Source organism: Rhizophagus irregularis, chromosome 25 (assembly GCF_026210795.1).
Source record: "Rhizophagus irregularis chromosome 25, complete sequence".
In the NCBI taxonomy this organism is placed as follows: Eukaryota; Fungi; Glomeromycota; class Glomeromycetes; order Glomerales; family Glomeraceae; genus Rhizophagus; species Rhizophagus irregularis.
The window spans coordinates 2,670,572-2,694,834 of record NC_089453.1 but is presented as its reverse complement, the minus strand read 5'-3'; the positions used below and the strand labels follow the sequence as shown (position 1 = coordinate 2,694,834).

The 24,263-nt window shown below is 26.7% G+C and overlaps 3 protein-coding genes across 3 annotated transcripts; 2 read left to right on the top strand and 1 right to left on the bottom strand.

Annotated features, from left to right (window-relative positions):
- Positions 1–10,593: 10,593 nt before the first annotated feature.
- Positions 10,594–12,321, top strand: OCT59_017025 (uncharacterized protein; the record flags this gene model as incomplete). The annotated part of the gene is made up of 4 exons (XM_066146084.1): positions 10,594–10,764; positions 10,864–10,926; positions 11,002–11,075; positions 11,160–12,321. 4 exons carry the CDS (start codon positions 10,594–10,596, stop codon positions 12,319–12,321), a joined length of 1,470 nt encoding a protein of 489 aa, XP_066003810.1.
- A 10,209-nt stretch (positions 12,322–22,530) lies between these two features.
- OCT59_017024 (uncharacterized protein) lies at positions 22,531–22,964 on the top strand (the record flags this gene model as incomplete). The annotated part of the gene is made up of 2 exons (XM_066146083.1): positions 22,531–22,612; positions 22,687–22,964. The coding sequence occupies 2 exons, from the start codon at positions 22,531–22,533 to the stop codon at positions 22,962–22,964; spliced, it is 360 nt and encodes a 119-aa protein (XP_066003809.1).
- A 161-nt stretch (positions 22,965–23,125) lies between these two features.
- OCT59_017023 (uncharacterized protein) lies at positions 23,126–23,693 on the bottom strand (the record flags this gene model as incomplete). Its single annotated transcript, XM_025325665.1, has 2 exons — positions 23,126–23,538; positions 23,624–23,693. 2 exons carry the CDS (start codon positions 23,691–23,693, stop codon positions 23,126–23,128), a joined length of 483 nt encoding a protein of 160 aa, XP_025180035.1.
- Positions 23,694–24,263: the final 570 nt, after the last annotated feature.

Below are 24,263 nucleotides of genomic sequence, written 5' to 3'. Positions count from 1 at the left end.
ACGTTCCCTATGAGGCCATTGGTATGTGCGCAGTCCTGTCCTTGAGGTCACTACTATACCTTGGGGGACTTCCCGTCCGGGTGGTCACTCTACGATACCACTTGGGGTCAGTAATGGCTAGATGGTCGTCCTAGATGGTAAAGCTGAGGGTGCAATGTCTTAGTGGTAGTTAGACCTTCTGTTAGGTCTTAGACCAACCAAGGTGTTCGTGCACAGAACAGGTAGCATGGCTATGGGGTTCGATTCCCTACTCCTTAGGTCCTGGTTGGTGATCCCTGGTGGTTGATACCCACCATAAGGGGTGATCCTGGACAGATGCCTGCTACTTCCTGTCTGAGTGGTCACTACAAAGTATACCACTTGGGGTAAACAACTGTAGTGGTATGGAAGGGTACTAGATGGTTGATGTTACCTGTCGAAAGTCCTCCATGAAAGTAGATGCTCTCTAAAGGTTGTTAAATGAATTGAGTATTAGTATCATGCAATGGGTATAGGATGAGTAGGCAGCATGTACCTAGCTTCAGATCAGCCTAAAATGGCCCGATGGGGGATATCTTCTATAGTGGTGCTGTTACCTGAGGAATTAAGTACTCAGTATAATGGTTGCCCATTGAAGATGATAGGATACAGACCCGAGATTAGTCTCATAAGAGGCAATGGGTGGTCTGGCCGTAAACACTTGCAAAGGAAAAGGATAAAACTACCACCATTCGATTCGGCTCAGTGAGACGATTCTAACAAGCTATGATACATCTTTGTACGATTATTAGATGCCAAGTTATTTAATATATTCTTTATATAACTGTGATTATAAACGGTTCTTTTTAATATAAGATTTTTGAGGATAGGTGTGATAGTGACTATAGATAGATTGTGACTATATAGGATAGATTTTAATAATAAAGTGTTTTGAACATTCAACTGGTGTGACTATATAGTAGAATGTGACTATAACGGGAGTGACTATAGAGGGAGTTGACTGTATACATATATATATATCTATTAACTTTAATACTTTACGAAAAGCCCCTCCTCTATAAACAGGTAGAGGTCATAAAGTACCTATAGGGGGAGAGCTATTGTTGCTCCATCCGCCTGTTTTATAGTGATAAAAAGAGGGAGTCTTCAGTAGTAAGGTTTGATGTGTATTTATACACATTAATTATTAATATTAAATAACACAATATACATATTAAATTACACCTGATATTAAAAAATATGTATAATGTTAAAAAACACTAATAAAAATGAGTGTATTTCTATACTAAATTGCAGTATAACAAACTTCGTATTTATATACATTGTTTATTAGCATTTAACAATATGTTAAACTACATTATATGTTGAAAAATATGTATAGTATTAATAAATAGAAATAACAACTAGTGTATTTTTATACTAAAATTTAATAAAACAACATTTGTGTTTATTTACATTGATTGATGGGCATGATGGCATTAAACTACATTGCATATCATATTGAACTATACTTGACATCAAACAACATAAAAAAACTTGTAAAATTATACGTATATAACAGCATTCAGTGTTAATCATTACAGTATACAGTATTAAACAATAGAATATATCATATTAAACAACTCCTTAATGTTAATTAACACTATAATTATGTAAAGCAACACTTTTAAAACTTGCTGATGAAGAATGAAAAAAGGGAAAGAGAAAGACGGTATCATTTAAAAAAGAAGGAAGAACGGAAAGGGATAAAAAAGGAAATAAATAACCAAAAAATGCGTAAAAAAAATTCAAAATAAAAGAAATAAATGACAATAATGAAATAAACAAGATAAAATGAAGGGGAAATGAAAAAAATGGAAAAAAATGAACGAAAGGTGAAAATGAAAGAAAAAAGAAAAAAGAAAGCGTAAAAAAGGGTGAAGTGGTGAAGGGAAAGTGCGAAAGAGACGGGTGAGAGTGGAAGGGGAAAGAAGGGTAGAAGAGTGTAAATGGAAATGGGCGAAGGAAATGGTTAATTAAACTAAAAAAAAGTTTAAAATAAACTTATCGTCACATCTTAGTAGTTTAACTAACGGAAAGTCATGTCACATAATATAATACACATGATTGTTAAATAATCTCATAACTTATTTTTAATTATCACCATTTTCAATTTGGTTGAAACTGCGGCTTGTCGATCAATTATAATAAAAAGACTGAAAACTCGTAATTTTGTGAAACTGTACTAATAAAGCATCACGTTTCACATATGAACATATAAAATATTTTGATTGACGCATCATGCTAAGCCACTCCTGTATTATTTTTATTATTTTTTTTTTATTTTCATAATGTTTTAATGGGAGATTACTAGCGATTCAACTCCAACTGAATATATTAAATGGGAGTATAATAGCAGTCCCTCCCTGAAAACTGTAACTTCACACTAAATATTATTGTTTTTTTTTTATTTAACTGGAGTATTTAACTGAAAATACTTATTAAATAATAATAAAGTACTTGCCAGTATTTTAGATTGCAAAGTTTAACATTATTTTAAAGGTAAACTAAGTTTATTATTATTATATTGGTAATATTAGCAAGTAATAATTACTGATTTTTATTTTTATTCATTTTATTATAGACCTTGTTGGATAAACAAGATATTTTTATATACAGCTAGAGATAAATATTTATATCTATAGATAAATGTGGTGGGTACTTGAGTTAGGGCAATTTTTGGATTATAATTAGAAAAAGATTTGTTTCTTTCAAAAATTAAAAAATCATTTAAATTACAAATTAACAGAACACTAAGATTTTGATTTTTTTTTTTAAAAAAAAATCATTATAATTATATAAACTTTAAATCTTTAACTAAATAAAAAATTATTCAAATCAAATTACAGATAATCGAAATATTATAAAGTAGTAATTATTGTTTTTAAATGGTTGGTGAAATTTTCTAATTATTGTAAGGTTGCAAAAGGCATAATGTTAAAATTTTTTCTTTTGAACGTTTGAACGCGAAAAATAATTTTTTTATTCAGTAAATTATTATGTGTTTAAATTTCATTGGCTGATCATTGTTGATCAACATGTGACGTAAGTGTTTTCGGTAATTATTATTTTTATTTATAATTTAATCAGTTTCAACTAAATCGAAAATAGCGATAATTATAATATTATGGGATTGATAAATTATCACTACAGAAATTTATTGATAAAATCTTTTAACACTTAATATCATTATTTATTTTTCAGATTATTGTCAATAAATATCATTAATGTTAAATATCTTATAGAAATTCATCGATAAAATTTTTAACACTTAATACCATTAAATATCTTTCAGATAATTATCAATAAATATCATTAAATATCGTTATATTTTTCCAGTTATCGATGATTATCATAATACGTTGATTATCGATTTATTTAGTATGATAAAATGTGATAATTATCGATAAAGTGATAATTATCGATATTTATCCTCCCAAAAAATTTCCCGATAGCCATTCATGCCACATTTCTTCAGATAAAGGGAAAATACTATGCATTATTTCTCGTGCTTCTTTTAACTCGTCAAATAATGCTGATTGACGAAGAGTTTGAATATACTCAACATGTATCTCATATGCAAAAATTACCTTCTTGACCCTTCTCATATTACTTTCTTGACCCGGTCAAAATATGCATGATTATGTATGACAAAAATGTTCCTTTCTTGACCTGAAACATGATATGTGATAAACACAAAAGAAATATTTTATTTTTTATTTATATTTAACAAAAATAGCGTTCTTTTAATACTTTTTTATTTCTACAATATTGATAAATTATTTTATTTACAAAAGATAGCCGATAAATAGATTACATTTAAGAGAAGTACATTAATTAGATAATAAATACTAAACTACAACCTGCATAAAACTAAATATTAAAATAAAGAAAAAAAATTATTTTGTCATTAATCATTAATGATAAAAAATAAGTACTATATTATTCTTTTTGACATTAAATATTAATCTCTTTGTGTACATAACTCTTGAAAAATTATTAAGTCAATAAAGTAATATGAGGAGGGTCAAAAACGTAATTTTTACACTTCATATTGTTACACATTGTTGGAAAGCTGCTCAAGTAGACCTGCAATAGTTTTGGAAATGGCATTAATACTTTCCTCCAAGTTTTCAAATTGATCAAGATCACTAAAATTACTTTCATTATCTGAAAAGTTTGAGTTGTGCTCATTGTTTTTATAAAAAAGTTCGTAATGACAAAAATAAATGACTTATAGATTTCAAATTGGGATTCCTTACACTGGTAAAAAAATGATTTATCCTACACATATCTTACACATATTGGGTACTCAAAATGTAGAAAGTCATACACAAATAATACACATATCGGGTACTAATATATATATCATACATATATCAGGTACCTGATAGGTATACTATATATATAAATACCCGATATGTATATGATATGTGTATTATTTGTGTATGATTTTCTACATTTTGAGTACCCGATATATGTAAGATATGTGTAGGATATGTATAGAATAGACCATTTTTTTACCAGTGATTAATGTACAGTAGGGTGTACGATATTAACGTACGAACTGGCCAGGCTTAATGCTGACGCTATCTTATGCAAGTGCCTAACTCCAAAACTTGGGCTAGTTTGTACTTTAATATTATACATCCATATACTTGCTACCCATTTAAAATCCCCTCCCATCCCCTCCCATCCTCTCCCCTCCCATCCCATATCCCATTCCATCCCAAATCCCAATCCCAAATCCCATCCCATCCCAAATCCCAAATCCCATCCCAAATCCCAAATACTTGTGTAACATTTCTCCCATTGGCCAATTGTCGCGTGACGTTACACAAACTTCCAAAAAAGGAAATTTTGCCTCCCGCAAAAAATGGGCGGATTTGGTTTTACAAGTATTCCAAAAAAGGAAATTTCTATGCCGATCACATAATTCCGGCCGTAATATTTTAGTTTTCGAAGTCTAATGTTAATTCAGGTCAGAATTTAGTTTAAATTCTTATCCTACATACCCACAATTTTTAAAAGATTTACTGATCAGATTTTAATGAAATTTATATCATTGGATTTGTCTCGATGCAAGGAATTTAATGGCAGTGAAATTATATTCCCAACATTAATATTGACTAAGTTATTATAAAAAATGTATTTTATAATATATATTATTAAATAACATGTATAAAGCAAGCAATAATTGGTTACTTTTAATATAAAAAGTTTTTAAAATATATTTATTCAATTTATTATTTTATGTTTTTTATTACAATTTAACTTTGAATTAACTTAAACCTATCTATTAATTCATCAAAAAAAGTTTGATTATTTATTTCTAATATATATAATTTGATAGATATTATTATTGAAAATTTCAAAGTTTACACGGGGTATTTGAACACGGGTCATGTGAAATATAATGACACCAATGTCACACCCTTTTACTTTTTCTATGCAATATATGTATTTTTGACTGCTCTGCAAGTTTACTTAAGGCATCAAAGGGGGTTTTGAATGCTGTTTTTGACTAATATATGAAAAACTGTCTTTGCCGATCATTTCCTAAATTTTTTTAAGAGCGATCGGCAAAATCAATTATTCATAGGTAAAGTTAAAACTGACATTCAAAAGTACCTTTGATTTCTTAGATAAACTTGTAGAGCAGGCAAAAATCCATTTATCTACTAATTTTGAAGTTTATACTATTAGTCAAAATGGCAATAATCACATGACCTAGGTTCAAATACCCCGTGTACAAATAGAAATTGCCATTATTATTATTGCATAAATATTTAATAAAATAATATTTACAAACCAGGAATTAATTAACTGTTAATCTAAAAAAACAATATCAGCAGATATCATCAAAATTATTAATTCAAATAAAATAATCAATATATTACTGAATACTAACTGCTAACATGTTACTTTCAAATAATATATAGTATAAAAATACATTTTTTATAATAAATCAGTCAATATTAATTTTAGAAATATGATTTCACTACCATTTAATTCCTTGCATCAAGACGAATCCAAAGATATAAATTTCATTAAAATCTGATCAGTAAATCTCTTAAAATTGGGTTTGTAGAATAAGGATTTAAACCTTTATAATTTGTAATTCCGGCCGGAGTTAAAATATAAACTTCGTAAATCTGTTCGGGATCTTAATTTTGCTCATATTCTGGTAATGGATGCAATGCTGGCCAGAATTATATGATCGGCGTACAAATTTCCTTTTTTGGAATACTTGTGAAACCAAAATCTCTCAAATTTTTGCGGGAAGCAAAATTTCCTTTTTTGGAAATTTGTGTAACGTCACGTGATAATTGACCAATGAGATTATTTGGGATAAGGGATGGGATAAGGGATATGGGATATGGGTGGGATTGGGATTTGGGATTGGGATGGGATTTTGGCAAATGGAAGGGGATTTTGGCAAAAGGGATGGGATATGGGATGGGATGGGATAGGGGATTCTCCCATCCCATTTAATATGGGTGGCAAGTATAATTGTAATAGCTGTTCAAGAGGATCTATTTCTTTTAACTGATCTTGTAAATTATTAGGAATATTTCCATGAAATTGGATCCAAACATACTACATCCCTATAAAAAAAAATTTCTTTAAAATATACTTAAAATATACTTATATATTTTTAAAATATATCTAAAATATACTTAACATTTTAAAATATACTTAAAATATACTTAAAATTGCAATTTTAAGTATATTTAAAGTGTAAAATTTTGTACTTAAATTATACTTAAATTATATTTAAATTGCAATTAAGTATATTTTAAATATAATTTAAGTATAAAATTTCATACTTTAAACATATGTGCCGATTTTTGGAATTAGTCTAAATTAAGATTTTTATAAAAATTTAATATTTTAGTAAGATTAACATTACACAAATCTAAATTAAATATGTGTTACATATTTATGTAACTCAGATTTAATAAAAAATAAAAAAAATTTTTTTAATCAATATTCAAAAATAACGGTAATAACCACTTCTTTTTCCCCATCACTGCCCATCACTTTTCCATCATTTTTCTATTCACTTTTATTAAATATGACAAAAAAGTTTATAAGCAAATATAGCAGTTATTTTTAAGTGGTAAGTAAAAGAAAAAACTTAATATTTTATATACATAGATAAGACATATTTTTTCATAATTTTTAGCTTTAATTTATTGTTTTTTCTTTGTAAAAAATACATGCAAATAAAAAATAATTATGATGTAAAATAGTTGTAAAATGAATAATAAGATATTCTTTTTTTTCAAAATAACTAATTATATATTTGTTTTTTATCTTTTAAAATTATTTTATTAGATTTATTCTACTAAAATCCTTAAATGGCAAATAAAATCTTTTAAATAAAGTAAAAGAATTTGGGATTCTCTTATGAAAGCATTTTTTGGTAAGAAATAAAATTTTCAGATCGGACTTTATGCAGGTGACAAAATCGTGCATTATTATTCCTGGAGATATGCTAACGTCATCATTTTACATTCATTTGAAAGCTGAGAATTTGCCCTATCGTAAGAATCAAAGATCAGGAAAATTGGATCACTGGATGAGGCGTAATTAACGATCAAAGTCAAATCAAATTTAAAAATTAAAAATAAATATATTAGACGTAATTATTCACAATCCAGTGATTCAATTTATTTGATTTTAGGCTTATTAGATAGACCTCAATTTTCTCTTTCAAATGAATATAATTTCATTCGTGTAGCTTGCATCTACAGGTATTTAATAAATTTTTTTATATCAGATTTTATCAAACTTATAAAATTTTATATTAATAATATAATTGATGATTCCTAAACATCTACATATATTAAACGAATTATTTTAAATTTATTTTAAAGATAAAAGTTGGCATCACCTTAGGGAGCAAAGATCATTCAAATTGAATCACTACATGTGAAGTAATTAATGATCAAATTTAGATAAAATTCAATAAATATACTGAACGTGATTACTGAACAACTAGTAATTCAATTCACTTGATTTTAGATTCATTAGATAGATCTCGATTTTCTCTTTCAAATGAATGTAAATTTATTTGTATAGCTTATTTCTACGAAGAATTATCAATGATTTTGTCATGAGAGTTATATTTGATCTTTTAAATTTTAATGATATCTTATATTAAAAAAAATTAAAAATTATATAATTAATTAGTTTTTTTTGCATTATCTAGTATAAATTTATTATTCTTATATAAATGATAATTTATATTTGCTTTAATAAAATTATTTTTGTGTAAAAAAATTAGATTCCAAGGATCGGCCCATATGATATACTTAAAATTGCAATTTTAAGTATATTTTAAGTACATTTAAAAATTTTAAGTACATTTTAGATATATTTTAAAATATATAAGTACATTTTAAGTATATTTTAAAGAATTTTTTTTTTCATAGGGCATATGTTTGTTGACATTGTGAATAAATTCTTTTCCCTCACTGATCAGAATTTAAAATTTTACTTAAAACTTGATACACATTATAACCTCAAAATATACATCTATAAATTCCCCTTGCCTTGGAATAATAATGGATATTACCAGCAAAAATAGAAAAAAAAATGCTTTCAGGACATGGTATAGAAAATAATTTCTTTCCCATAGACCTAAAGTTTAAAGGTAGCTTTTTGTGTATTTTAGCAACTAAAATTTAAATTCAACAACAGTATTAACTGGTGGTTCATCAAGTTCTTGGTGATGTTTATTATATTTTTGTACATTTTGTTAATGTCATGCTAAACCCTTTGAGTTCTTGAATTCTTTTTTGCAGGTGAAGCAGGTGGAGTTATTAAATTGAGGAAGCGTTGCTGAAGGCATATATTGCTATAATTCACATTGTTTTAGAACCTAAAATAAAAAAATTAAAACTGAATAAATAGTGGAATATTATTTTATTTCCAGTAATGCGTATTTCTTACCTGAAAAAACAGATGGGTTTTGCTTTTAGTTTTGTTGATTTTAGATGTCATTTGAGGTTTACACAACAATTAGTGACATCATAAATCAGGTGTTTTTGTGATACTGATCGACCATTTTTGGGGTCAAATTTTGTTGTCAAAATCCATATATCAGCAGATATGTTTGTGAATTATTTGCAGATTTACAGATTATTAAGTACAATTGATTTCTAAAATCTGCAATATTGTGGGGTTTGGAAATCAATTGAGGACCTATCTTTACTTATAAAGTAAATCTTTCCTACCCTCAAATTTAATCATTACTTGATTTAACAAATGATTATGATGCTCATTAATTTTATTAATAAATACAAAACCATTTAAATTCCTGCTTTTTGGATAAGAAATATTAATGAAAAATGAATAGTTTAACTTTTTTATAGCAATATCTTTAATGGAATGTGATTCATAAATGTGGTTGTAAGTACAAATAAATGTTCTTTGACAAACAATACTAGCTTTACAAGTTATATAATTCTTAATTGTATGAAATTCTTGTTATTTTAACCATTTATTAAGAAAATTTTACACCATATGGGCTGATTTGTTTACCTTTAATTAAAATATTGATTTTATTACATTTTTATTATACAAAATACTATATAATATACAGTAAATTGGGGTGAGTATTAAAAAACTTTTATTTAATGTTATTATACTATAAGTTGGTAAATATTTCTTTTAAATTAATATAATTCTTAGCACTTACTATAATTTGTATCTCAACTTTAAACGTAAATATCTCCAGATCTAATGATCCAATCGGCAAGTTTTATTTTCGCTTATATAGACCAGATCAAGGGCTTTCCAAAGAGCCTAAATTTATAAAAAGCGGATCAGTGGATCCCAAGATATTTGCATTTAAGCATGTTAAAAAGTCCGTACCTCAACTTTAAACGTAAATATCTCTGGATCTAATGATTCAATCGGCGAGCTCTTTTTTCGCCTATAAAGTCCAGAACAAGGGCTTTCCAACGAGCCTAAAATTATAGAAAACGGATCAGTGAATCTTGATATATTTGCGTCTAAATATGGTAATACAAATTCTGACATAAAATAATTATTTTTATTGTTTGAAAATATCTATTATGATACCATCTTTTATATGATATTTTTATTATACTTTTATAAACATTTATAACTACTAAGACTATATAAATTTTTATTTTACTTTATATTTTATTAAAATATACTTACTTTTTAATAATATATGTTAAAAATTCCATATATATGAGAAATGGGTTTTTTATTAGTGAAATGGGTTTTTTCACACCTCTTTTACATTTAATAATTTAAGTTTCGCAAATGTAAATTTTTGTTCAACTTATTATTTAGTCAAGTGATCATATGAGCGGATCTTAACTCTAACCCCAATTTTTTAGGACGTACCCTAAATGACAATCATACTAAATTGACATACGGTAACACTGCATAAAATGTTTTAATTGGTGATGATCTCAATCAGATGATTAATTTGCAACTGTAACACAATTTTTTTTTTGCAAAAAATTTCACGAAACTGTGTAAAATAATAACAACACAGTTTAAATTTTATTCTTAATTTCTAATTTGCAAATGTCTGACGTACAAGAAATTCATAATTACCCCTTTGATCCAATTATTAATTTTAAAAAATCAGGACATAGCTTTTCATATAAAATCATAAAAGAAGGAATATATCCTAATAAATCTTCGTTAGCGTACACTCTTCCTCCCAATAGTTATCAGATTCCTGATAATTATATAGTAGAAACAACATGGGGCAGAAGCAACAATTGATGTACTGTTCAATGTTTTATTAATTACGTTGATGATAAACCAGTTTTTCAAATTTGGTTTGGAAAGTGCTTTGAACATGTAGTATCTTCAGTTAAAAGTGCTACAGATGTTACAAATCTATTTCATAAAGTTTGTACATTAAACTATTTTTTTTTAGTTTTTCTATTTTTTCTATTTATTAAAAACTAATTTAATTTATTTTAGGAGTGTACCTCTCAAAAAAAAACAAAAACATCAGGAATTTATTTGTTTGGTCTTCATCTCAAAATATTAGACACGTCAAGGGAAAGCAAATGACGCGCACATATATTAAAACCAATTGACCAATGTGGAAATTCTACTTTTACAAAACGGGCTACAAGTATTGGAAAATATATATTAGCTGAATTCAATGAAAAAACAAAACAACTATATAATTTGAAAGATGTACCAGTATTAGAAAGTATATGTTATTCTGTTAATAAAAAACATACTTTTACTATCAATTATGAAAATGATGATAAAATTAAGAAAAAACAAAAACTTGAGTCAATAGCCAGAGCATTAGATGATGGCAATATTCCAAAAGATTCTTATAGGCGTCTATGTGCCATAGAACATCACTTACCACGTGAAGGAGAAATATCCAAAGAACGTATAAATATAAATGAAACAATGGCTCGACTCATACCAATAACGATAGTAGATATTAACACTAGAAGTCAAGTAGATGAATCTGAAAGAATAGATATAGATGATGAATCTATAACACAAGAAGTAATTGATGCAGTTGGTAAAGGTGGGTATAGAAATATTAATAATATATTGCATTATTTAGTTCCTAACCTTGTTCAAAAAGGTATTTTGAATCCAAATCAGCCCATAATTAATCTTCGAATCTCTGGAGATGGAAGAAATGTAGGAAGAAAAGTAAAACATGTGGTTATCACGATAGCTATTTTAGATGATAAAAGTACATTATACAAACCAGATCATCATTATACGACTATACTCTATCCTGGATGTGAAGATTATGAGTCTCTATCAAATGCAATGACCCAATTCTGTCGTAATTTAAGAAATTTAAAAGAAGGACTGGTAATTAATAATGTGAAATGGAATTTTCAATTTTATTTTTCATCTGATTGGAAATTCTTAGCAATTTGCTTAGGTTTTAACAGTGCGCATAGTAAAAATTTCTGTCCTTGGTGTACAATCGATAAATCACAACAAGGAGATCTATCAAAAGAATGGAAGATTAGTAAAGAAATGGAAAAATTAGTTGAAAAGAGTAATTATTATAAAGGACATATAAGAAACTCACTTTTTGATATGATACCTCTTAATCATTGGGTTCCTGATGAGTTGCATATTATGCTTCGAATTACTGATCATTTATGGAGTCTTGTGATAGCAGAACTAATGGAATATGGTTTATTTAATGATACTACACGAAAAATAATTGTGGAGGAAATGAAAAGAATTAAAGTTAGGTTTCAGTTTTGGCAAATCCAAGAAACTAAGACTTGGAACTACACGTTGTAATAACCGAAAATATTATGAAATAAAATAAGGATAAATAATTAGCTGAAGGATAAATAATTAGCCAATAAAATTATATTTATAGTTTAGTTTAGTATAACGAGATAGTCATATGATAATAGATCTTCAAATTTTATTAGAAATATTAGAAATATTAGAAATATTTTTCTTAAAAATGTATAAATACAAGTGGATTTCGATAAGAAATTCCACAGTTCAATTTTTGGAAAATAAAAATTTTAGTTCGTCCTTAATAATAATCTAACACATTCTTTTAGCCTTTTTCTTATGAGTAAAAAGTGCCACATTAATTATTTTTTTTTTTAATTAATGGTTTATTAATGTTTTGTAACTAATTTTTATTTTAAACCAAGCATAGATATTGTTCAAACTCAACACGTCGGTGGCAACATACGATATTTTATTTTATTTTAATATCCTATGGGCGGCGTGTCACATTTTTGGTGCATGCTCCGAGAAAATAAAAGATTGTTGTCTTCATACAAGATTTAAATGAAAATAAAAGAAAAGTATATGAGAAAATTAAAGAAAAATTTGTGAAATTAATAAGAAAAGGATGATATGAGAAATCATCAAAGAAATATGAGAAAAGGAAGGATGATATGAGAAATCATCAAAGAAATATAAGATAAGGAAGACTTATCTGAAATATGAGAAAAATGTTACTATATATGAAAAAAGATATAGTAAAAGTAATATTATGAAAAAGGAATATTACGGAATATATGAGAAATGAAAATATATGATATATTGAAAAAGTATATATCGAAAAGATGAATGAAATATTTAAGATAATAATGAAAAGATTTAAAAATTGAATGAGAATAAAATTTATAATGAGAATGAATTTTGTGAATAATAAGAAATTAATAAATGATTGAAAATTCAAAAGTATTATGAGAAAAAGAAAAGTTATTAGTAACAAACCCGTAAACTACTATACTTCTATGAAGAAGGTAAAGGCAAGCCCAGTACAGGTTACTAAATGAAAGAGAAAATTAAAGGATATTGTAAATACGAGAAATATTGAAATGTTATTATTTGATATATGAGAAATAATTTTATTATAATAAAAGAATGATATAAAAGATTGTAAAAGATAATAATGAATTATATGAAATAAATGATGTAATAATGATGTAATATAAAAATAAAAAGAAATTGTATAAGCATGTTGCGTAAACAATATAGAATGTGATAAAATATTTAATCAGAAAGAGAGAACATGAGTTCAGTTACAGAAATGAATAAATAAAATGAGAATTATACTGCGACAAGTCATGTGTTAAAAGCGCAGTAAAAATTATGTGATTAAAACGCAGTAGAAAAATAAAATGTTGTACAAATCACGTGAGTAATGTAAACCATGTGATGAAGCGCAGTAAATAGAAGAAAATAAGAGAAAGTATAAGTCACGTGATGAGGCGCAGTAAAATATATAGACCTCCCCAGTCTGAGGAGATTGTGGACTTAGAATATTTTTTCTCAAAATTTTATAAGATGATAATAATAAATAAATAAGAGAATAGTAAAGAAATAGTTGTGTCACCAGGGGCGTTATATCAACAGAAATTTTAGTACATTGATCGCTTAAAAATCCGTGGCTATCCAATTATAATAAGAAAATATTAATGAATTATAAAATGAAATGCGAGAAATAAAATAATATGAAATAAATTTGAATAAATATTTTGGAAGTTAATATAAGAAAAAGATTAAAAGTTATTAAAAAGTTTAATTTTGTGTATAGAACTGGGAGAACCCCAGTATAAATAAGAGTACACTGGAAGGACCCAGTATAAATAAGCCTTTGTTGGTGATCATATTAGTCTGATACTGGGTGGCCCCAGTTATAAATAATCCCTAGCCTTGATCACAGTTATTTGCGCAAGATATAGAAAGTTTATAAATAAAATCGCGATTATAGATTATATTATAGAATGTATAGAGAAATTATAGAATCAAAGCTGGAACTTTGAAAATATTAGAATTTAAATTGTATTTTAAAGAAGTAAAAGATAAAATAGTAATTTAAATGATGTTAAGTTAATGATAAAATATAAATAAAAGTGAAATTATGAAATGTTTAAATAAATAAAAATGTCCGATATATATGACGAATTAGAAGTGATTAAAAGAAGACATGAAATAGAAAAACATAATGAGTTAAGAGAAGAGTATCAAGTAGATCCTTCATGTCTAAAATGTTATAGTACTGATGAAATAGAGATAGGAGATTGGTTTAAAAGATTTTGGAAGATTTTTCAAAAAGTAATATTAGAAGCAATGAGTTATAATAGAAATACATATGTAAAATTAATGGAGTACATAATACTAACAAGAAAAGATGGAGAAGAAAGTTATCCATCTAGTAAAAAGAAAAGAAATAAAGAATTTGAGAAAATAAGAAAAGAAGGAGAAAAATTGTTAGATATAGTCGTAAGGTCAATTAGGTATAGAAATAAATCAGATTATAGAAAAATAGGAATTATATCGGTAATAAAAGTGATATGTGAACATTATATACTTAGTGAAGATAATGAGTTCATATTAGATGATCAAACAGAAGAGAATTTGTTAGGGAATAAAGAATTGTTGATGTATAGATATATTATAGAAGATGATGAATTAGATATAAGATTTGCAAAATTTGAAGAATGGTTAGAAGAAATAGAATCAGTAACTATTAAGAATAAAGGATATGGTACTATGAGAAATTTTAAAGAAATATTACATTTAGAAGAAAATATAGCAGAAGAAGAAAATAGAGAGAAAGTCAAGAAGTTTCAGAAAAGTATAACATATCAATGGTGGGATAGAAATAAATATCCAAAACCATGGATAAATGATGATGTAACAGATAAGATAATAGAGAAAATTGTAGAAACAAAAGGTTTTGCTGAAGAACAAAGTGACGTAGGAGAACTAGAAAGTTCAGATAATTTAGGAGAATCAAGTTCAAATGAAGGAGACAAACATATAGAAAGAATATACAGAAATTATTGGTTAGAGAATGGTTACGAAATTGATATTGAAGAAATAAAACGAATAATAAATTTTAGAGTAGAATATGAAATAATAAAAACTAAAGAATTTATGAGTTTTTATAAAACTATTGAAGAATTAGATGACAAAGGAATAGAAGAAGAATTAAGAATATGGCATTATATGTATACAATAGAATGTCCAACGTGTAATAAAATAATATTAAAGAAAGAAGCAATAGAAGCGGTAGAATACAATAAAGAATTTATAGAAAAGATATGTAAAAGTTGTTATGAAAAAGGACCAGAAAATTTGAAAGACGAGAATAAATTGGATGATGAAACAGAAATAGAGAAAAGATTAGAACGGTTAAAAAATTTAATCAAAGTTTTAGAAATTGAAGTTTCTGATGGAGAATTATTAAGATTAATAAGTATGAGATATAGAGATGTTGATATATTAAGTGCAGACTTTATAAGAAAATTTCAAGAATATAAAAATGAATCAGAAAAAGAAATAAGGAGAATATTAGATGAATATTTAAAGAAATTTGAAATTGAAGAAAGTGAAGAAGAAATTGAAGAAGAAAATAATAATACAGATGATTCAGAAAAGATTGGAGAAATATTAGATCCAGAAGAATATGAGATTTGGGAAGGAAATTCTGAAGATTTCAATGAAAATGAAGTCAAAAATAATGATGAAAATATTATAAATACAGAAAGTTTTAGCTTAAGTCAAAATTCAGATTCGAATAATTCGTTGAATATTAAGGATTCTGATATTGAAAATTCTGATACAGAAAGTGAACTATCTGATTACAACTTACAAGATTTATTTCAAGAGAATATATTGTTGAATATGGCAACTGAAGATCAAATGAAAAGAATAATTGAGAATGCTTTAGGATACCCACCTAATACTTTGGATGGATTAATAGGGGCAGGAGCACACTTAGTAGATAGGATTGAAAATGCAGGAAATGAAGCTGGAGGAATAATTAATATACCATTATTTTATGGAAAAGAAGAAGAAGATGTTAGTGATTGGATTAGACAATTCGAAGTAGCATTTACGGCAATTGGGAAAGCAGCAGGAACTAATAGCGAAAGACAAGCGGCATATACAGCAGCACATTTAAGGGGAGCAGCAGCACAATGGTATAATGAAATGAAAGAAACGAATGCAAGTCATTTAAGGAATTGGGCAGATGCAGATGATGATAATGATTTGAAACATAGAATTAAAAGAAGATTTACCAGAGAAGATGTTAGAAGAAGAAAAATGTTAGAATTGAGAAAAACTAAACAAGGAATAAATGAAAGTGTTGAAGATTATACGAGAAGATTTAGACAAGTATTAAGAGTAGCGACAAGAGGTCAGGCATTAGCTGACGAATATCAAGTAGATTTTTATATTGAAGGACTAGAAGCAACAGTAGGGTACCAAGTTAGAAGACAGAACCCAGGAAATTTAAATGATGCAATTAATATGGCAAGAAGAGAAGAAGAAGCTAAGAACGAATTGATATTGAAAACAACAGGTGTAAGTATAGGACAAATAAGACAAGAAAAGAATATAGAAGAAATTTTAAAAGAAGAAACGAATAAAAGAGAAGAAAATGAAATATATAAAAAAATGCAAAAGCCAGTTAATGAAAAAGATATTGATGAATTAAGTAAAGCGTTAGAACAATTTAGAGCAGAAAAAATAGCTATGGGAGAAATGTTAAATGAAATAAAAAATCAACAAAGAAGAAATATAAATAGAAATACAAATACAAGAAATACAAGAATTATGAGATGCTATGAATGCAATGAAGAAGGTCATATAAGACCAGAATGTCCACAATTAGGACGAAAGAATAATTATAGAACACAAAATAATTTTAATAGGAATAATAATGAAAGAAGAAATAATAGTAATAATAGAAATATAAATTTAATGGATCATGAAAGATATTACGACAATAATAGAAATTATGATAATGGTAATTATTATAATAATTACGAAACATATAAGTATGAAAAATAAATATTTCCAACTTTAAGAAGTGGTAAAAAATATGGAAGAGATTTAGATAATGAAGATATCGAAATGGAAATTGAAGATGTTCCAATACCACCAAAGAGAGAATATGATATGAAAATGGATATTGATGGTGAAAGAAAAGGAAGATTTTCTAAATAAAGAAGATAGAGATAGAGCATACCAATCAAGAAGAAGGCAAAATCAATGTGAAAGATGTGGATTAAGAGGTCATTTTATAAAAGAATGTCCAAATCCGGGAATGAAAAGAGGAAATAAAAATATTAGAGTACGAGTTAATGTACCACCAGAAAAATATGTAATGGATATGTTTAATGAAAAAGCAAATATAACATATGGACAAATTTACAATGAAAATCCAAAATTTAGAAGAATAGCTAGAGATTATGATGAAGATAATAGTGCATGACTACACTCAGACCAACCAATAAAAAGTGTAGATAATAAAAGTGAAACTAGAGCAATGAGAAGTAAAGTTATAATAAAAGGAAAATTAGTATCAATAATAATAGATTCAGGAGCATCAGTCAGTTTAATATCAGATAAATTAAGAAAAGAATTAAATATTCCAATAATAGAAAAGAGTGATATTAGATTTATAATGGCTAATGGAACAAGAGTTGCATCAAAAGGAAAAATAGAAATAACAATAGAAATAAATGAAAATACAGAAATGAAAATAATTATGGACGTAATCGAATCAGTAGAAAAAGAATTAATATTAGAAAATTATGTGTTAAGAGAAAAGAGAGGAATAATAGATTATAATGAAAAGACATTAATATTAAGAGAAGATGGAAAAGATATTGAAATACCAATAGAATATGAAAATAATGATGAAAATATTAATGATGATAATGATAGTGATGATAGTGAAGATGAAGATAGTGAAAATGAATATGAAGAAACAAGTGAACGAGAAATATTTTTAATGAATAATGAAGAAAAAGGACATGTTATAGAGCAAAACTATTAGGTCTTGGCCATAATAATGGAGAGACATTAAAGATGCACAAAGATTGGACAGACGAAATAAAATATAAAGATTTAGAGAAATTACAAGAGAAAGAATTAAAAGATTTAGTTAAAGAATATGAAGATATTTGTATATATGGAGATAAGAAAATAAGTAAAACAAATATAGTAAAATGCAATATAAGGTTAAAAGATAAAACGCCAATAAATCAAAAAGCATATAGAGAAAGTATAGAAAATAGAGAAATAATAAAAAAAGAAATAGATAAAATGTTAAAAGAAGAAATAATACAAGAATCATGTAGTCCATGGTCGTCACCAATAGTAATAGTAAATAAGAAGACAGGAGATAAAAGATTTTGTATAGATTTTAGAAAAATAAATCAAATGACGATAACAGACGCATATCCTTTGCCAAGAATAGATGACTTATTAGAAAAATTTAGAGTAGCAAAATGGTTTACAACAATTGATTTAGCAAGTGGATATTGGCAAATAGAGATGGAAGAAGAAGATAAAGAAAAGACAGCATTTATTTGTAGTCAAGGATTATATGAATTTAATGTTATGCCGTTTGGATTAAAAAATGCACCAGCAATATTTCAAAGAACAATGAATAAAATATTTAAAGAATACTTAGATAAATTTATGAACGTATATATAGATGACATTATAATATATTCAAAAAATTGGAATGAACATTTACAACATATAAAAATAGTATTAGAAGAATTAAGAAAAGCGAATATGATGTTAAAGTTAAAGAAATGTAAATGGGTGAAAAAGAATGTAGAATATTTGGGACATATAGTAGGAACAGATGGGTTAAAACCAGATGATAAAAAAATAGAAAAGATTAAAAATTTAAAACCGCCAAAGAATATCAAACAAATAAGAGAAATAAATGGATTATGTTCATATTATAGAAAATTTGTGAAAGGATATTCAAAGATAGTAAAACCAATAATGGAATTAACAAGAAAGAATGTTCCTTTTGTATGGACAGACAAACAACAAAAAGCATTAGAAGAATTAAAAAAGAAATTAATAAATTATCCGATATTACAACATCCGAATTTTGAAAAAGAATTTATATTAATAACAGATGCATCAGGAGAAGGATTAGGAGCTATATTAGAACAATTAGATGAAAATAATAGAGAAATAGTTATTAGTTATGCAAGTAGAAGTTTAGTAAATGCAGAAAAGAGGTATCCGATAACAGAATTAGAATGTTTAGCAGTATTTTGGGGAATAAAATATTTTCATAAATATTTATTTGAAAGAAAATTTAAAGTAATAACAGATCATGCAGCATTAAAAGGATTTATAAGTACATCAAAAGTTCCTAAAGGAAGAAGAGGAAGATGGATGATGGAATTACAACAATATGATTTTGAAATAATACATAGACCAGGAAAAGAAAATAAAAATGCTGATGCGATGTCAAGGTTAATATGAGAAAGATAAAAGTTAAAAAAATAATAAATAATAATGAATAACGAGATGAATAAAATTAAAAATGGTTAAAAAAATAGGATTAGAAATATATGTATTCATAATTCATACAAATATAAATTATCATTGCATATTATTTGAAGATAAAGAAATAAAATTTATTTTACCATTTGAAAACGAAATAGAAAATTTATTAACAAATGGATGAAAAAGAATATGATAAAATTTTAAAGAATATAGAAAAAGAAGAAAAATACGTACAAGAAAATGGAGTTTTATATAAAATTAAAGATGAAAATAAGTTTAGAGTAATAAGAAGATTTGAATTAGAAGGAATAATGTATATGATGCATGATCATGAATTATCAGCACATTTTGGGATTCAAGCTACATATGAAAAAGTAAAAGAAAAATATTGGTGGAAGAATATGAAACGAGATGTAGAAAAATATGTAAAAAGTTGTGATAATTGTCAAAGAAGAAATAATCCACAAGGGTTACATGAATTACATCCAATAGAAGTAAAAGAACCTTTTCATATGATTGGAATAGATGTAATAGGACCATTACCAAGAACAGAAGAAGGAAATAAATATATAGTAGTAGCAATAGATTTCTTTACAAAATGGCCAGAAGTAAAAGCAATAAAAGAAGCAAATGCAAAAGAAATATCAAAATTTATTTATGAAGAAATAATTTGTCGACATGGATGTCCAAAGAAAATACTTACAGATAATGGATCAGAATTTAATAATCAATTAACTAAAGATCTTACAGAAAAATTTAATGTTCAACATAAATTCTCAACTCCTTATCACCCTAAAACAAACGGATTAGTAGAACGATTTAATAAAACATTAATAGAATCATTGGCGAAATTAGTAAAAGAAAAATTAACAATATATAGAAATAGAGAATATGAAGATAAAAACTGGGATCAAAGAATAGCACCAATATTGTTTGCATATAGAAGTAAAATACAGAAATCAAGTAAAATGACACCATTTTATTTGACTTATGGAATGATGAAGAAGTTAAAGGAATTACAATGATTAAAAGAATAGAACATATAATAGAAGAATTACCAATAAAAAGATATAAAGCGAAGAAGAATATTGAAAAAGCACAAAAACAACAAAAGAAATATCATGACAAAGTTGGAAAACGAAAACAAAACTTTCAAATAGGGGATAAAGTATTATACTTTAATGCGGTGAAATACAAAACACATACAGGAAAACTAGAAGAAAAATGGAAGGGACCATATTATATACATGAAGTAATAATAAATGGATCGTACAAAATTAAAGAATTAAATGGAAGAATTTTAAGAAGACCAGTAAATGGAGAATTATTAAAGGAATATTTTGATAGGGAAATATTTGAACCATATATAATAATATAATATGTTTGAGACCCGAATTCGATTCTTAATTTATGGGACATAAATTTTTCAAGAGGAGGATAAATGTAATAACCGAAAATATAATGAAATAAAATAAGGATAAATAATTAACCGAAGGATAAATAATTAGCCAATAAAATTATATTTATAGTTTAGTTTAGTGTAACGAGATAGTCATATGTAATAGATCTTCAAATTTTATTAGAAATATTAGAAATATTAGAAATATTTTTCTTAAATATGTATAAATACAAGTGGATTTCGATAAGAAATTCCACAGTTCAATTTTTGGAAAATAAAAATTTTAGTTTGTCCTTAATAATAATCTAACACATTCTTTTAGCCTTTTTCTTATGAGTAAAAAGTGCCACATTAATTATTTTTTTTTTTAATTAATGGTTTATTAATGTTTTGTAACTAATTTTTATTTTAAACCAAGCATAGATATTGTTCGAACTCAACACGTCGGTGGTAACATACGATATTTTATTTTATTTTAATATCCTATGGGCGGCGTGTCACAACTAGGGATCGGAAAAGATTCGATTAAAATCGAAACTATCGAAAATCGATAAGAATCGATTTTAAATCGAATTACGAATAAAAATCGAATCTACTTATTGTGGCGCAGTTTCGTTAATTTGACCGTAAATTATTATTTGTTCATAATAGTTAATTTTGGCCAAATTCATAATTCCGCCCGCGAATCACGTGACGGAACACAAACTTCCTAAAAAGGAAATTTTATCTCCCAATAAAATTCAAGTTGCTATCGCACAAGGTTGTACAAATTTCCAAAAAAGGAAATTTTTTCGTCGATCACTGTAATTTTTGTAATCACGTGATATGTGTTTAAACAAACCTATTATAAATAGTATAAAAAAAATCGGTATTTGCGAAACGATTAATCGCGATTAATCGATTTTAGAATCGATTCTAATAATGGGAATCGATTCCAATCCCTAGTCACAACGTCATTAATGGGAAATGATAAGCTTAAAGTATTACAATTCTTTGATCTAACAAAAATTCTTTTAAGACAACGTGCCTAGAGTTTCGATCCGTAGCGGTTTTATCCGGTTTTTATCCGGATACCGGCTCGGTTAATTTAGGCTGGGACCACCAAAATTAATAAAAATTTATGGAATAATATTATTTTAATTCTGGCCGAAATTATAGTCCACTCAAAGCCGAAATTTGTAACCTTTTTTAATCATAATCCCACGTTAAAATATTTGAGGTTTTATCCGGATCGAAACACTAAACGTGCCATTATGATACGAAATCTATGGAATAAATTTTATGAGCTTTATATAAAAATGAAAGACCAGACAACAAAAGCTGAAGATTTTCAAAATGATGCAAAAAATTGGCTTACTTTATTTTTAACGCCATCTGAAGGTATCCCAAATACTCAAGGATTCAAAAAGGTCTTTATAAACCTGATGATGTAACACCTTACATTCATGTGTTAGTCTATCATGTTTCTGAATTTATAGCAATTCATCAGAAATGGGGATTAAAGTCATTTTCGTGTAGTGCTGTTGAAAAGAAAAACCATGAGCAGGTTTCTTATTTTTTTCATAAAACAATGAAAGATGGAGGTAAAAAATCTAAGTCATCAGATATTATTGAAATCTTGGAACATGAAAATCAATCTCTTTTTTACAATCATCATGATGTTCCTTTAAAATATCAAAAACCTCATAAAATTCATATTAAAGCCAGAAATAATTATAATGAAAATACTTAATTTGATGTACTTTGATATTGTTTTTTTTTGTATTAATGTAGTGTAATTTTGGCTATTTTATTCAATTATAGCTTGACTATTGTAAAAATGAAAATAAACATGACCTGCTTGAGTAAAATTACCATTAAAATCAGTATTTTTTTGCTTTTTCCATTCTACTACTAATTGACCACGTATGCATTTTGGTTACGTAATTTTTTGATTGTTTCATGAGATAATGCAGCTGCAATAGGATTTTCTTCACCATTTTCAATATTGTTGTCACCATCACAAAGTACAACATATGTACATTGCCGTTGATCATAAAATTTAATTTCCCATCCTTGCATTTCCAGAATATTTGATAACACTTGGTTTGATGAACCTCCACGAAATATACACTTATAGATACCTTTTGTAGCTGAATAATAATGTATATGGTTTTTAAATACTGCATAAAACTGACTTTCAGTAGCGGAAATAGAAACTGTTTGTTTTCCTAATTGTCTATATCCTTTTGGTAACCTCTTGCGAATATAGTGAACTAATATAGCTTTAAATTGATGTATAGTGTTTTCGGGTAAAATATCAAGATCTGAATGTAAAGAATTGTATTTTGCAACAACATTTAAATGTCTTGTTAATCCCCCTTTTTTTAAACAGTTTTCCGCATATATTACATTCAAATCTTGAATCAGTAGTCATTGGAGTTATTGTTGAAGGTGCGGTAGAAACTGCAGTTTGACTCATATTACCTAAAGGGTTTTGTTTTTTATCGCACCTGTGATATGTCGCAAGGGCATGCGCCTCCTAATTTTATTGGCGAAAAATTTTTTTGTGGCGCGTCAAATTTCAATTGTAACACGATCTTAAAATTTTTTTTTTAAAAAATTCTTCGATCTGTTTTGGTTTCTTTGTCCCTACCTTTTAATAAAAACAAACCTTTACATTTCTTTTCTAATTACGTTTTCATTAAAAATATTGTTTATCATGTTTATATTCGATGGTTAGTTTCTTTTTCTTCTTTTTTGTCTTGTTTTGAAAACTACACTAAAGGTTTTTTTTTCTTTTTTCAGGTCTTTTGCGTTGTGGATTTTGACGTTAATATCATTTGAAAAGAGACTTTTCATTCTTCTTACTTTTAATTAAAGACTCGGTAAGTGAAGTTTAATACACCGTGTTTAATAACCTTAAAAACACTATTAACGATTTTTTTTTTACTTTAGATTCTTTCACTTTAGATTCTTTTCACAACGGAAGTTTAATGTCAATTTCGTTACTCTTCCTTCTTCTCATTTGGAAAAAATATTGGTAAGTGTC